Genomic DNA, 16,319 nt, shown 5'->3' with positions numbered 1-16,319 from the left:
ATGGTGCCTTATTAGAAAGTTGAGCCAAAAGATTAAGATTTTAGTAATTATCATTATTATTATTATAACCTCACACAGTATAGGCCTGTTTTAATCCGTAATATAATAATGTTGTTATATTATAGCATCATTATAGCATTAACTGTGAATGCTGAGTTACAGAAAGCCAGAGTTAATTCAATTTCCCATGGTTAATCCTCTAACTTTTGCCGCTGCACCGACCTAAATTCGTGATGCGGATCAGTAGTTTGATCTTATCTAGTTCGTTCTGTGTAGCCTGTGATTGGCTGTCTGTCACAAGCCCCGCCCCTTACATGAACTGGCTGAATGGCAATGACCAGAGTCGGAAACCACCTTCACAAGACTAGTTAGCTGGAAATTGTGATATTATATATTAAACAGATGCCTAAAAAATCCAGACAAAGTTAAACTTAGTTGCTTTCCGAGACACAGCCTCACACATCCTGAAAAAAGCAAACACACACATACACACACACTTCAGCGCCACGCCCTCTGCATATTTTATTGGCCTGTGCAGAGCTTCAGGGAATTCTCGAAGCACTTGATTGGTTGATATTGACATCAATCTCGTCTAATCGGCACACAATTGGCTGAGTTGTTAGGAGGAAGTCAAATCTCACAACGTTTCGGGGGATAAGCTCGGAGTTGACAAAAGCAATCTGTCTCAGTCGAAACATTTTGGATACTGTTTTTTTTTTAATTTTCCCAGTTGTGTCCTGGACGGACCACGCTGGCGAGGCTTTACGTTACCCGGCTGAGAACCCACCGGCGAGGACTTGGTGTTACCGTGGACTTGACCACCACCGCACGACTGAAAGACGAAAGTGGGACTTTATTGTTCAGGGCTAGCTAGCTAGCTTTGCTAAGCAGCTTGTTTTTGTGTGTACATCTTGGACCGCAGGCTATATGGCTACGAATTACGAGCCAATATATGGACTTTCAGAAGATGAGGTAAGCTTTAATCTATAAACAAAGCTTTGCTATGTAGATTATATTCATGATTAGGTGTCTGACATAGAGGATTCAGTCGGAGATAGCTAACGCAAACGTTAGCCGACGCTAACAAGCCCTCACCCACGGTTACCTTCCGTAGTAATGGATCTGCAGCTGCCAATATCTTGGTCCAGTACTTTACTTACCTTAGTTTCAGAAATGACTTCATCACTTTGTCAAGCAAGATTGACAGCCGCGCTACGTCCTCTATTTGAGTTTAAGTATGAACGACTTGTACTTGACTTGTACACCAGAGTACTATTTTGAAGCCCCTGATTAATTCCTTGGATGGGCTGGATGGCATTACCACTCTGTCAAACTTAAACACCGCCTCTTGTCAGGGTTTGATGGTGAACTGACCACTAAACGAGTTTGAGGACTGAAGCGGAGGCATGTACATCTTACACTGATGTAGATATCCGCTTGTGCTCCGTGTCGCCTTTGACATCCAGGCGCACATCACTGCTGTGGCATGAAGTAATGCTATAATGAAAATGATGTTTTACATGACAGCACGATAGTCATGGATCGAACATGAGAGCATCACTAAGTGACAAGCAAAATTATTTGCAAACCGAGCAGCTGTCACTGCGGCCACCTATTTAATGCAGGCAGAAATAGTAAGGCTGCAGCTTTCGTGGATGATCCGGATTGATGGCTAAAAATAATTTGTGTTCATTCTATGAGGTAAATAGGGGCGTTCCCATGATTGTTGAATTTGGCTTACATCAGTAGGCTGAAATCGCTATTTCATATTTGACCAGGATGCAGGGGAGACTTGCATGTGACATTTTATTCCAGTTTAGTGCACATACTCTTAGTCTTGGCTGATCCACTGGACATTGAACTGGCCAATATCAGGAAAGCTATTCCAAAACCCTTTAACTGTGCATGTCTGCCATTTAACATATTTTATTACCAAGACCAGAACTAGAGCAATCTACAACAATAAGTCAATTAATTAATCATTTGTTGATTATAATTTGGCAATCAAATAATCTTTTTTATACTTTTCCGGGCAAAAATTCCAAACATTCTCTGGTTAAAGCTTCTCAAATGTGATGATTTGCTACTCTTCTTTGTCATACATGATCCTAATTTGAATATTTTGGGATTTTGGACAGTTGGTCGAACAGAACAAACAAATTAAATAGTGCTGTGGGAAATTGTAGAGGGAACCTTTCAGTATTTTCTCATGTGACAGAAAAAAATAATCAATAGATTATGAAAATAAGTGGCAGATTAATTCATAATATAAATAGCTGCAGCCTTAAATCTAACTCAGCCAGTATTTATGTTTTTCTTGTCTTGTCTAGGTAACTTTTCACTTTCATAGCTTTGATGTACCCCATCTGCATGCCAGCAATTACTGGAGGTTACACATGCATATAGCAACATTATACTCAATGCAACACGTGGGACTTTAAAAAGGCTTGTCTAGTTTTTTGATTAACATTCACCATTATTACAGACATAAATCTGATCATATGATCTCCACAAGTAAAGATATTAAGTCAGTTGTGGGTCTACATTCCATGAGACAATGCGCTTCCTGTGACTGAAGTAAACATTCAGTAACACTACACCCTCATAACAAGGCCATGACCTAAGTTAACAGCTGGGTTGGCCTGGGCTCCGACCCCCACCTGCCTGCTTTTTCTCCATTCTCTAGCACTTGTCATAACTAAAATTGTGACAGAATTTGTTGTCGGGCTCGATGTACTTGTAAAAGATGACCTACCAAGAAGCAGTGTATCAGGGATTTAACTTCAAGGTGCTGAGAAGTAGAGAAAGAGTGTGTGGATATGTGAACCGAGCGTGGTTGGAGGTAGTTATTTCATCCTACAGTAAGTTTTATATTGCTGTTTCAAAGAGACACACACACACACACACACACACACACACACACACACACACACACACACACACACACACACACACACACACACACACACACACACACACACACACTCTCTAAGATAATGGTCATAAAACACATGAATAGTCAAAGTCAGACTGATGAGCAAATGCAAATCATTGCTATTGCCATGTTTTCCACTGCAGTATTTCTGTAGAGCTTATGTCATCTGCCAGGTTCTAAATGTTGGAGTCACTTAGGACTGAAAACTTTTTCTGATACAAACTCATTTCATTTCTAGGTCAGGGTTATTGACTTGAAAAAGGCAGGTTAGTGCAGCCAGCAGTCTGAAAAGTTTTAAGTGGCTTGATTTCAAGGTTATGAGATAATTTTTCCATGAGTTTGATTAAATGTTTTGATCCATCATCTTTTTCTTCTGCAGCATGAAACAAGAGTGCTGCGGGTTAAGGTCATTGCGGGAATCGATCTGGCGAAGAAAGACATTATTGGAGCCAGGTGAGCATCACAGGACACCAAAAAATAAAAAAATTAAAAAAAATGCTATGTTCATCAGAGGTTTCCTAGTAGTTATGCTGGTATACCACTTTCATGTCATCGCTCAGTCAACATTAATGATATGCCAGGGATATTTATACATTTAAGCATCCTTTTTGATTTAGAGGGTCACCTGTAGCCTGTCCTTTCAACCTTCGAGTGCATAGTACTATACAGTTTTACAACATTCCTCCTTCTTACAAAGACCTTGAACTCCAAGTGTTAATCAATGATTACCTACCTGCCTCTCCTACTCGTAACCCACTTCTATTACAGTTTTTCCAGATAAAGTGTTTGACTAATAATTATACATACCTTCTCACATGGGAAGAGAGAGAAATGTTAAACTTAAAACGTTTGATGGTCTTTGAAGCATTGCGTTCATCAAGGGGCCTTTGCCTCATGCCATCTGACCTCCTCTCCCCTTGTGTGATTCAGTGTAACCCACTGGTATTACAACTTTCATCTGACTTTGCATGATCATTTTGTCCATGTGCTCCATGGACTAATACTTAGTTTTGATGACTGAACCCATTCATGTACCTGCTACAGTCAGAACCTCAAATCATTTCTGCTGCAGTTTCAGGAAGTCAGTTGTTTTCAAAGACATGGCTCACAATGGTACTGAGGCCTAGTTTAAATATCAAGTCAGGTCCAGGACCAGAAAACACAAATTCTAAACTTGCAAAAAAATTCTATGTAGCAATCCATGTATGATTCAGTACCTACAGTTATGTTGCCCCACCCCTACAGCCAATTCTTAGAAGGCTGAGTTGAGTGAAATACCTGAATAGGTCTGTACACAACAATGGCAGTAAAAACAAATGTAGCAGAATTGCAGTAATGGCATTCCAGGAAATGCTCAGAACAGGCTGCCTCACTGGAAAGTTGTAGGTTAGATGTAGGAAGATGGTGGTGGAGATGATGGTGTCTGTGGATGAGGGTGGAGACCAGCAGAGCAGGCTTTGGAGATGTCTGGCGGGGTGGATGGAGGCTTGAGCTGCAGAGCAGGGAGAAGAGAACACAAGGACAATGAGGGAGATAAAAACAAGGATCCAGAAGTGACAGAGCTGCATAGGAGAGGGTGATGAGGGTCAGGATACGGGCCACAGGTAATGGGCTGAATCAGAATAGCAACTTGCAAAGAAACGAAGAGGCCTGTAGCGTAGACTGACTGAAGCAGGGGCTACGATCTGGCAGGGTGGCAGTATTGGCAGAGCTGGGTACTTGTGGAGGGCTCGATTACGGTGATGACGTACAGCTGGTGCGGCTCTGCTCAGAGTCCGGCACACCTGCTTCCACTCAAACACATAGACAGGGAGAGAGCGAGAGAGAGAGAGGGAGGGAGAGACTGGGGGAGTGACAACAGGTTAAGGAGACACAATGAGAAGTGGAGGGGTGTGTCAGAGAAGGTTGCTCAGGCAGGTGTGACAGTTGCACTGTTATTGTTATCGTTCTTTAAATTGTATGCTCATAGGTAACTTCTGCTGGTAAACAAGCAAGGGCAGGTCCAAGAAATGTCCAGATGTAACACCAGCCATGCTTTTACTCATACAATCAGAATTTAATTATTTTAGGTAAGAATTAGTTGTTATCTGGCTTGAAATGTGTTAAAATAGATCAAATCTCATCTGAATTTGAACACTGTTCCTACTGTTGTTTATGGTAATGTATTGTATCTGGGCTATGAGAAAGCAGACATTGTCAAAGAAAGAGCCTGGCATGTTTGTGCTGTGTGAGAGCTACTCACATGCCAGAGCGCATGTGTAAGCATCCTGATACCCTGCTGGCAGGACAGCTCAGCCTGGCTCAGGCGAAAACTGAACTGTAATGAAGAATTACTGAATGAGGCCTCGATGTGTGGCTACAGGAGACAGTGCTGACTTGGCAGTCTGTCCCCTCATAAGATGCTCAAACAGTGCTGGCTTGTTCTTTTCTTCATTTTGCTCCAAAGCTGTTCCTGTTGCTGCTGTATTCTGTAATACAACTTCTTTGTTCTATTGTGTTCTGCTCTGTTATTTTGGACTAATTGAAACACCCTGAGGTTTTGTTTTTGTTGTTTTTGTGAGGTGTTGATAGAAACATGAGGAACTCTCATGCAGGCAAACGACAAGTGGATCGAGCTACTATTTAAATCCAACATCCCATGCTAGCTTTCATCTCCCAGTGTTGACCTAAAGTGGCCTGTCTGCCTCCCTGAGTAGGTTTTCTGTTGATAGAGGGAAGGAGACAAGAAGAAGTCTCAATGCGACCGAGGAACAGTAGGCCCATTGTTTTTGTTTAGTCACAGCGCATCACAGAACCACACAAACGCACAATTAGAGGCTGTGGGGTTCCTGCAGATGTTAATTAGCAATCAAGCAACCGCAGTTTTGCTCGGGGTATGTTTGCAGCTCTTTTTTTAATATTTCCCAAATCTTCTGCCCTTTTCCTACGCTCCCTCTCAGCTGTCGCCGTAGAATGAATGTAAGGCTGCGCTCCAACTGGCAGGCCAAATCTAATTTTTGCTATATCCGTACTAGAATTAGATTACTGTTATATCAAGTCTGCATGGCAAAAAAAAACCCATGGAAAATTGCTTATGGTAAATCAGATTTAAAACACATTCATACTTTTTAGTTTGAAATGCGATTCAAATTGAATTTCTAGCCTTGTGTGTTAAGTCTGGCCACTGCAATCAAAATGTCATTTATGAAATGCACAACACTGATGTCTCACCATGAGCATAGGGGGGAAAAAATCACTTCCTTGGTGTCATCTGAGAAGACTGATGTGTTGGTGGGAAGAATTAGACGATGCTCTATTCTTCATTTAGCGTGCGGCCTGGTGTTTTACATCCGCAATGGAGAAACACACCGTCTGTTACATTATGTGTTTATACAGTACACTGATTAAGTTATCTCACGACACACCATAGATGAGTAGAAAAGGACAGGTAAATTAAGCTTGGGTAACCTTTGTCATTTCTGATGATGATCAATTAATCACTTAGTTGATTGGCAGATATTTGGATAATCATTTCATTGTTTAAGTAATTTTTGAGTAAAAATGCCAAACATGTGATAACTCTAGGTTAACAATTGTGAGAATTTGCTGCTTTTCTTGGTCTTTCATTATTATAAAATGAATACAAGATATTTTTCACCATTTTTATAGACTGAATGATTAATCTACAAACCTAAAAAATAATTCTTTGAACTGAAAACTGTACATGATATACATTGTGATACAGTGTGGTCAGATCAGACTTGTCGCATTGTGTTTAGATCTCAGCAGGAGTCAGGCAGATTAAAACACCATGACTTACCTTGGAGTTTGCTATTCACCTAGGCCTGCTCACTGCCGTCATCTTCCTTCCATTATCCATTCAGAGCAGCCACTGTAATCATAGTTATTTTTCTGTGAAAAGTCAAAAAAATGTCCTTTCCTTACCACTTCTCCTTGACCTCGATGGAAAAGATCACGAGGTCAAGGAAAAATGTGAAGAAGAATTCATAAGGACTCAGGAAAAGACAGTGTGAAGAGAATCCGGCTGCACTTACTCCGGGCTACATAATTATGTGGCTGTGGGTGTTATTGATGTGGAGTAGTGATTTCAATGTTGCTGCTGCAAAAAATTATGGGATGATATTATCTCTTTTCCTTTAGTAAATGATGGTCCAATGTACCATAAGATAAGAAAGGAAGCATTTAGACAATTCGACCAACTCTTATCATGACTGCTACTTGGATACTTCCGGGTCATTTCAGTCAATAAGGTACTCTCATAAGCAAAAAAGGCTTTTCGACCGCAGCCCATGTTTTTTGTTGTTGACAGTGCTGCTTCTCCACAAACCACCGGCTTTATCTGGTATGAACAAAAGTGGCATTAATGTAGTCAGAATAGAGACAAAAGGAATATGGATATACATATGTATGATGTGTAACTGTTATTATCAGAACAAATGAAGAATCACATTTGTAGAAGTGATAATTTTGTTGTCAGGGTTTGGTTTTATTGTAAAAGGATTTATGTTACCAAGTTACTGATTTTAAAAAAAAGTCCTCCCTCACACACAGTGGACAGACTTGTGGAGATTTTGGAAAGGCAGTAACCTGACACTGTACCTTGTGATGCCCGTTGGGACTGAGATCAGGAGGGTAATTGCTCCGCCTGGTGAACAGTGCAGCTCTGCCTCTCTATCCAGAACTTGCTGAGATTTCTCCTCTGTCAGCACCTTCAAATAAGCCAATTGGCCACTTGAAAATAGCACAGTCACAATCACTCTGCTTACTATTTGCGCTGTTAACCTCAAAATGTTTTTCAGTTTCTATTTTTAGCACTCCACTTTGTCAATAAGACATTACAGCCTTATCTCACAATACCCAAATGTGAGCTGTTTTTATCTGCAGGGCTGTTCATCAGACTCAGATTTCAGGTCTGAAAACAAGCAGTGTGGTAGAGTGTAGCCTGGCAACATGTGCTCTGGAACCTGTGGCCACAGTTCATATGATGTTACATTGAAATTTTGTAAGGTTAGGTACACAAGGTTTATTTGTTTGTTGTTGTAAAAAAACGGGGATTCCCATTTCTCCTTAAGACTTAGAAAAAAAAAAGATTATAAATAAAAAGACAATACCTGATAACTATGTTACTGTTTTGGTATCAGTATCGAAATTTACCGAACCTATTAGTGTTTGCACCAAGGAAAATTGAACAGTACCAGCTGTATATATTTTGAAATGTTTTGGTTAAATGCTCTTTGGTTATGGGTAGCAGATTTGTACCTGTAAGTTTTTTTTGCCACTGACTTTTGTTGTTCTATTCCTCTGTTTTATTTCTACAGTGATCCTTATGTGAAACTTTCCCTCTATGTTGCGAATGAAAACAGAGAGCTTGCCTTAGTCCAAACAAAAACCATTAAAAAGGTAAGTCCTATGTCCTTTTGTAAACAGTGGCTTTAGTTTAAGCTGCATATTGTTGCTCCTTCTGTGTTCTACACGGACCTTTGGCTTGTCTTCTCAAACGAAATGAACTCTAATGTGTTTGCACTGTATCAGACTGGCCACTCCTGCCACAGTAATCTCCTCCCACACCTGCACCACGCATTTACTGCACAGCCACTTAAATGTGACTTTGTTCACTCTCCCTTTTAAGTCGCAGGTTTGAGATCACCAGATGCTTCTAATCCTACCCCCACCACTACCACCACCTTTCCTTTAAATCAAGGCAATTATATCATCTTGAAAGAGGGAAACCACAGGAAGGCACCAGAAGGCAGTGCTTCCTTTTCCTGTTCCTGTTCAGGAGAGTCTAGAAGGAGACACTGGGCAAGCTCTTTTCCCCCACTGGCCAATTTTAGGGTGGAAATCTGTTCACAGCAGGGGGAGCTATTACTTGCTATTAGGGTGCACTCCATGTGATTATGAACAAAATGTCTATATACATTGTCAACATTGTGGAGTGCTAAGGGATATGTGATTGAAAATCAAGTCTAAATAGTTACACGACATGTTATTCACTGTCCATGGCTATGATTTATAGAAATACAATTGCATTTGCAGAGCTGAAACTTCCATCACATTGTTTCTTCTTCTAACACCATAATGGAGCCTGACTCTGCAAGCAGCTCCTTATTTCTTTGCAAATGTCTCCTTTCCTGGTAGTTACTGTTAGCTACATGTAACTGGCAGCCAACCCTCTGCTGGAGTCATGCAGCTCAGACCTCCATGCAGGCAGACATATGCTGCCGGTGGCCATGCTTGCCTTATAGGATATAAATAGCTGACAATGCACTGCTATGTGGAGCAGAAAAAGAAGCATCACTGCTTGCTTCTTCGATGGGGGTTATGTGTCTTTAAATGGGACACCTCTGATGGCACCTTTGTTGGTGAAGCTAAGAGTTTGGCTTGTGGCAAAATGGCATGAAAAATGATGGCAAATGTGACAAAAAGAAAAGAAAAACCAGCCAGAGACGAACACCAGTTACTAGATGTCACTCTGCACATTTACCACACGTTGATATGTGGCATAGTGTTCTGGATTTAGTCATCATTTATTCAAGGACAATTTGACAGACTTTAGTGTTAAATTGGCTTATTGTCAAAGGGCAGTGGGTTCATCTGTATCTCTGGTGTCTCAGCAGTTTTTTTTAACAGAGATGTTATTTTATCGCTGCCATAAAATGTCGTAAATTGTTTATTAATCAGAGTGACTTGTGAAATTTAGACTTCATTGACATTCTAGTGTTTAAGTCATTTCAATCACAGAAGGAATTTTAATGAGAAGTGTCACATAGCTCACAGTCCAATAAAATATCAAATGTGTGAGGCAGAATGAGAGAGTCTGTGCAGCTGATCCATCCAGAAAGTGGGTGAAAATCCTCATGGCTGTTAATCTAGGGCCTAATGCCAATCACTGGGACATGTTGTTAGCTACAAACTTCCTCTAACAACGTAAGAGGATCACTGACGCACAAGATTGTGTCTAATTTCTCACTTGGGTTCTCGTCTCTCACCCTGTGTTGGATATGTTTCATACATCTGCTGTTTTTTTTTTTTTTTTTTGTTAGCTAACGATGGTTTGTGGTCTAACCATGTCTACACTTTGTGTTTTAGACCCTCAATCCCAAATGGAACGAGGAATTCTACTTCAGAGTGAGTTCAGAATCTAAAACTCTTTGTATACTTTCATAAATGTACTGTCTTCACAGTATCGCAGTATCCTTCACTACGACGGTCACTTGTTTACTCTAGAGTGGTGGTGTTAGTGTTGTTAATCTTTGGTTGTAGTTTAACCGAGAGTCCCACCTCCTCTACCACTGTAATCAGACAGACCATAATAGACTTTACAAGCTTAGCCACACATGTAGGATTTCTCCCCACTAGTAATTCATAAAAGAATTATAGTTCTTTTCTATGTTATCAGGATAAAGTGTTTGTACACCTTCTGGCAACAGTAGTTATGAATTATTGTGATGCAAAAGCAAGCAGGCAATTACATATCTAAATGTTTGCATGCATACATATCTGCATTGGCTTTGTATGTTACATAACCACTGGATGACTGCTGTAACATCTCCCCTGTTATTTTGTTGCCAACACAGGTGTGTCCCCAGAATCACAGGCTGCTGTTTGAGGTGTTTGATGAAAACAGATTGGTAAGACTCACACTTCATAACCTCTTACCCTTCACTCCCTCTGTTGCTTATATCACACAGTATTTTTAATTTCGGTCTCTCATGTTTTGACAGCTCTCCCCAGAAGTCGATTTATTAAGTTCCACCCCCTGCAATCCTCATGCCTCTTTTAATTTACTTGGTGCAAATTGTTTCTACTGTAAACTATTTAGAAACCTTTTTGTCTCAATATCATCTCATTCTTTCTTTTCTTTAGTGATAATAAGCTTTCCACTAGTACTGTCTCTGTATGGTTTAGTCCCATTTATGGCAATAAAACATGATGTGCCATCAAATAAAATGTGATCATTTCAAAACTGATATTGCTACACACCTATATTCATTCTCAGGCAGTTTCCCAGAATAGTTCTGCTTTCGTTCACCACAGGGATCAACATCAACCTGAATGAATTGTATTGATTTTATCTGCACCCCCATGTCTTCACAGTTTTCTTCTTGTGAACTCTCTGACACATTGCCAGAGTTGATATAACAGGATTTCAGCTGCAGGCTCAGGCAAAAGTGCAAGCAAGCAAGAGGAGTACATTGCTATACACTTTGAGGAAAAGTGGGCACAGGCCGTGTACGGCTTGTTTGTCTTTAAGACTGTAGTCCACTAACAACTTGCACATTCCTCTTATGTCCGATTTCTCAGATTTCCCTCACAGACGAGAACACTAGTTTCCTGTTGTAGGCCCTCGGTTGCCATGACAACCAGATTAAATTTCTGCACAATTGTCAAGTGTTGCAGCAATTAAAAACACCACAAGTAGGTCGTGATAATCAATTCATGCTTATGTATAACCTTCACCTTGGGGAACCATTCTCAGAGATGACAGAGCAGTGTGAAGTGGCTGTTGATATAATGAAGACATTGTTCTGTGGAAGAGGCAAAATGCTTCCCTGAAAGGGATTTAGGGCTGCGATGATGTTTGTTTTTTATAGCTTCTCTATGGTAACTCTGGGGGTCTGGTTTGGTGTTCATTTAAAAAAAACAAACGCCGGATGTGGCCCAATGTAGAGTTGGTCCTCTTTCCTGGATAAGGCACATTCTGTCTGTCCCTCACAGATTTGGGGCTTTCAACCTCCCATCATGGGAGGTTGAAAGACTTTTGTATCTTTTTATAACATCCCATTCTGTAATTTTCCTGGTAATTTACTCAGGTGAAAATGGGTAGATTTTATTATTGAATCTCATTCAGCCACTTTCATGTGCATGTTTTATGCACTGCTAAAAGCAGTGTGTGTAGTGTGTGCATTTTCCACACGCCTCTGCAGAGGGAATCGCGAGTTCTCAGCCTGCTATGAAAAGGTTAGCTCTAATTTTTACCTCAGTACTGTGGGAGCTCTCTGTTGCAGTATAGAAGAGGATGACACACGAAAGCACAGCACAGGCAGCCTCAAGCCTCGTCTTCTCCTTATATGTCTGAGGAGGTGCTTTTCTGTCTATCTCTAAGCGCATGCCAAGGCAGCTCCTCCACCACTGGCCAGTATTTCTGTGAAGTGGCTGCCTGTTCTCTTGCAGCTATTAATTTGTGGTTTATTTGTCAGATGAGATGACAGATAGTCTAACCTTGTGCTATAGCATGTATGATAGATGGCAGTTTATGTATTTGAACTTAAATACTGATGCTCCAGATACGCAAAATGTCACGTGATATATGTAGCTACAAAATAAAAAACGAACTGATACTGAGAGTTAGGTACAATGTAAAGAAAAGAGGCAGAATAGGCCTACAGCACAGTGAAATGCTTTGTTTGAAGCAGGCATGTTATGTCATTTGGCAAGCTGGGCTTGCTGCCATTGGACCACACATTGGCATTTTGTTTCTTTTATACAGAACATTCTCCATAACATTTCACACACACATTTATTGACTGTGCCTAACACTGTAGGCAATGTGTCATCACTAAGTGTCACTGGCTGCCAAGCTATGATTTCTTCCTTCACTACAGTGTCTTCCTTTTCGACTGTTTTTCTGTCTCCAGTCAATATCGCCTGCCTCATCCACAATGCAGAGTTCTGATTTTTTTTTTTTTTTGTTGTTGTTTGTTTATGTCCTCCCCTTTTTTTTTATGGTACACCATCAGTTGCTGAGCTGTCAGCTTGTTGCTGCCTGCTTTTTGAGAGATGAGGTGACACTGAGGGTAAAAAGATCAGTCATAGAAGTTGGAACAAGGCAGCCACTTTGGATGACATATCTATGAAATGCCAGATTACCATAGGGGCTTTTCAGTTCTGTGCATGGAGGTGGACAACTCCCCCGCTAACTCTGGCCTCGGGGCAAATTAGCCTAAAACCCCCTTTTTCACATGCTGATGAATCTCCCTGGTGAATCACTTAACTGTCTCGCAGTATAAAGCATCCTCTCATGAATATACAGTTTGTAATTGAAATGTCTCTCTCCCTTTTACGTGTACTGTAGCCAAATGACATGTTACAAGTGCTTAAGCATCAGCATTTCAGCATTGCGGACTAGGATGACAGAGAGTTGTATCTTGGGCGATTTTTGGATGCAAACAGAGTGGCCTATAAAACCACCAGACAGTTAAGTGTTTTGGCTGTATATGGGAAACAGCGTATGTCTTTTCTGTTTGAAGTAGACTTAGATATCTTTCCTGAGAGAAGGCTCTGCTGTTTGCCTTATCAAAGCAGCAATCTGTCAGATATTCTACTCCCCTCTCTGCTGCTGCCTTTTTCTGGTCCATTTTTAGAAACAACATGCTTATAATTTTTTTTGTTTGTTTCCAAGCTGTGAGAAGTAACAGGGCTCACTTTATCCTGGATTGTTGTTCCATTTTTTGTGGGACTGTTGGCTCTAATTGGTATTTAGTTGGTCAGTGACCAGTGAACCAGTTGAAAGAAGATATGGATATCATATTGTTTCAGTTTGTATAAAACAGATTTATGGCTATGTTTTACTCTTTACGCTCACCTTCTTTTCCTGTGTACCTTCCATCTCCTGTGGGCCATGGCAGGATGTTCAGGCAGATCAGTAAAAGACTGATGTTATGACTTTAAATCAATGCATTAATAATGAGACAGTATAGAGGTTTGGGGGTAAAATGGGGTGGTAGGTAGCGCCTACATTAGGAAAGGTAAGTTATTGAGGTAAAAAATGACCAGACGGCGTGCGGCTACGAGTGAGGACAGTTATGGGAGGTGTGGAGGTAGATAAGTGGGCAGAGGTTTGCATGTGAATGGAGGGATGGATGTACAGGGATAAATAGGATGTGTTTGGGGAGCCATTTGGCACTTGAGGGCAGCATGAGGTTGTAACAGGAGGTAGTGGGGCCATTTGTAGTCACATGACTGACAGGCAACCCACCGTCACCTCGGAAACGAGGCGCGCCGGCCTCTCTTATCCAATCATGTCAGGAATGCTGGCCCGTCACTCGGCTCAGGCTATTTCTGCTGTCTGTCGCTAGTGCTTGGTAGTGCTAAGAGTCCAGCATACAGGGATCCTTCTTTATTTTTGTTTTTCCCCCTCACCCTTCCGCTCTTCAGCCTTCATTCTGCCACTCCTCTCAGTGCTTAGTGTAAAGTTGTCAGCTCTTTTTCAGTGCCTGTGTAGTTTTTGTGGTGTGACTTCTTTCCTCCGTACAGTTTACTGTGGGAAGGAAAGTTGTGGAAGAGGCTTGGACAGGGTGGGAGGGGGTGGGGGGGGCGAGAGAGTGGAAGAAAAAGGGGATCAGTCATCTAGCCAGCCAAAGGAGAGAAGTGGGCGACACTAAGAGACAGAGACAGGAGCCAGAGGAGAGAACCAAAGAGCCAGTCAGAGAGAGAGTGTGAGGGAACGGGAGCTGTGGGACGTGAGGTGAAAATGGCACAACGTCTGCGTTTGTACTTTGGCTCAGGCCGCAGTAACACAGCCCCGGAGATACTGGAAGCAGACTCTGAGGAGCAGCAGGGAGACAATGACGTGGTCACAGCGCTGCGCATGCAGCCACCTCCGGTATCAAGGCCTTCTCAGGAGCAAGCTGCGCAGAACGTCCCACCAAGAGCTTTTGGTTTGCACTCGGAGCCTTCACTTAAACGCAGCTCCTCCATGTTCATACCCCAGCTTGCCGCCTACACCGACCCACGGCCCACTAAGAGCTCCTCCATGCGCATCTCCCTGCAGCGTTCCAATGGATCAAGTAATGGAGATTCCAGTGGCCATGCTGATGATGTCCCGCCACCGTGTTATACTCCTCCAGGACCTGCTCCTGCCTATTGCGAACCACAGATCCAAACAGATGTTCCGCAACAGCCACCTCCTCCATACTACAGCCCAGAATCTTTAAACTCACAAACTTTTCTGATGGAGCCGAACCTGCCCAAACGCAGGGTTTTCAGTATTGGTTCAAATGGGCATACTATGTACAGCAGAGGACAATCTGGTTTCAGTGTTGGTGGAATTTGTATCCAGAGGAACTCTCCTGATGGTGCTGATGTCCAGCATTTCAGAATCCTCCCTTATGGTGGCACTGGCTGGTCTGTCCACCAGCAGGGCTTGGACCATTGCGCAGGTATTAATGGTGGAACACAGAGACTAGTGTTTCAGCTCCAGCAAAATCAGAACCAGGATCAGAGCCAGGGCAGGCAACAGGCTGCTGCATCACAGGAAGACTGTGGAGATGTTGGCTTTGCAAGCTCAAGAGGTAGCCATGTGGTGCGTTACCCCAGAATTCGACTGGAGAGAGGCTCATCTCATCAAAGGCTGTTGCTGGAGAATCAGCATCAGAAAACTGGCGCAGACAGCCAAGCTATAGAGGAGACCCAAACAGACACTGAGACACAGAGAATGGAAGCGAGAAACAGATCTAATGGTTGTACTTTCAAAATCAGTGGGGATACACCTAGAAGGCAGCCCCATTTCAAGATATATTTCACCCCGGGTGGAGGTGGAGATCAGGATGTGAGCCCTGGCAATGATTCGACAAGGAATAATCCCAAGGTAAAGATTATTGGAAAAGTTTAGTAGTACTGCTGACTGTTGTAGTCCGTCTCTAAAATGTTGGGTAAAAAAATGTCAAATGGAAAAAAGATTCAGCTGTATTTCTCCATGGTTTGTGTCAGAATTATAAAAACGCTACACAAGATTTACAGGCTTGTTTTAATGGTAAAGAAATCCACTTGAGAATGAAAAGTAAACAAATACAACAAATAGTGGAAGGGCCATCTCACTCATATGACATGTAGTGGAATGTATGATGGCTCATTCGTACTGTGGCTAAAGGAACAGGAGGCAGTAGGGGCATGGACATAACAAATGTAACAGAGGCAGAGTGAAATTTATGCTATGTAACCTGTCCAAACTACGTCTGAAGTTTTCACATCTAATTTGCGGGGTTGCTGGTATTTCCCTTATTTCACTCACTGAGTCGAGCTCAGTTGAGGAGAGATCCGTATGGTGCAGGAAGAGGGTGGTGACATTCTGGGAAGTGAAAAGCTTAGACATGGTTTCTGAACTAAAGAACACACACTGGCTTTCTTTCATTTGTCAACCACAGGCATTTGAAGTTTTACACACATCAGCCAATTCAATCATGAAAGGAAAACAGGGACAGGCTTATGGATGAATGGATAATTTCCCCCAATGCACTTGTTGCCTTCTGTTTCACAGAAATGTGACACATAAGTTTGGTAATACCATTAACTGCAGCCAGTGCTCTTTGAGAGTTGGCTGTTTCTATCTTTAGTCTGTTTCGAGCGTGGTTGTTGATTTTGAGAGTGGGCAGGCGGCATGTCG

General features: G+C 41.9%; 1 protein-coding gene across 10 annotated transcripts in view; it reads left to right on the top strand.

Annotated features, from left to right (window-relative positions):
* Window positions 1–620: 620 nt before the first annotated feature.
* nedd4l (NEDD4 like E3 ubiquitin protein ligase) overlaps window positions 621–16,319 on the top strand; it is a 44,765-nt gene continuing 29,066 nt past the window's right edge. For 4 of the 10 annotated variants that reach the window (XM_071465500.1, XM_071465498.1, XM_071465497.1 and 1 more), the window contains exons 1-5: window positions 621–972; window positions 3,315–3,388; window positions 8,254–8,335; window positions 10,025–10,063; window positions 10,513–10,566. In XM_071465500.1, coding sequence (XP_071321601.1) covers window positions 928–972; window positions 3,315–3,388; window positions 8,254–8,335; window positions 10,025–10,063; window positions 10,513–10,566 — 294 coding nt within the window. In that variant the 5' untranslated portion in view covers window positions 621–927. Of the gene's footprint in view, window positions 973–3,314; window positions 3,389–3,436; window positions 5,005–8,253; window positions 8,336–10,024; window positions 10,064–10,512; window positions 10,567–14,271; window positions 15,525–16,319 lie in introns of those variants that run through there. The other 6 variants (XM_071465492.1, XM_071465491.1, XM_071465490.1 and 3 more) reach the window with 4 other exon arrangements.

This window comes from Trachinotus anak, unplaced genomic scaffold (genome assembly GCF_046630095.1).
Source record: "Trachinotus anak isolate AG129_WGS33_773 ecotype Australia unplaced genomic scaffold, CSIRO_AGI_Tana_v1 ptg000028l, whole genome shotgun sequence".
NCBI classification, from domain to species: domain Eukaryota; kingdom Metazoa; phylum Chordata; class Actinopteri; order Carangiformes; family Carangidae; genus Trachinotus; species Trachinotus anak.
This window is presented reverse-complemented; position numbering and strand designations above follow the sequence as displayed.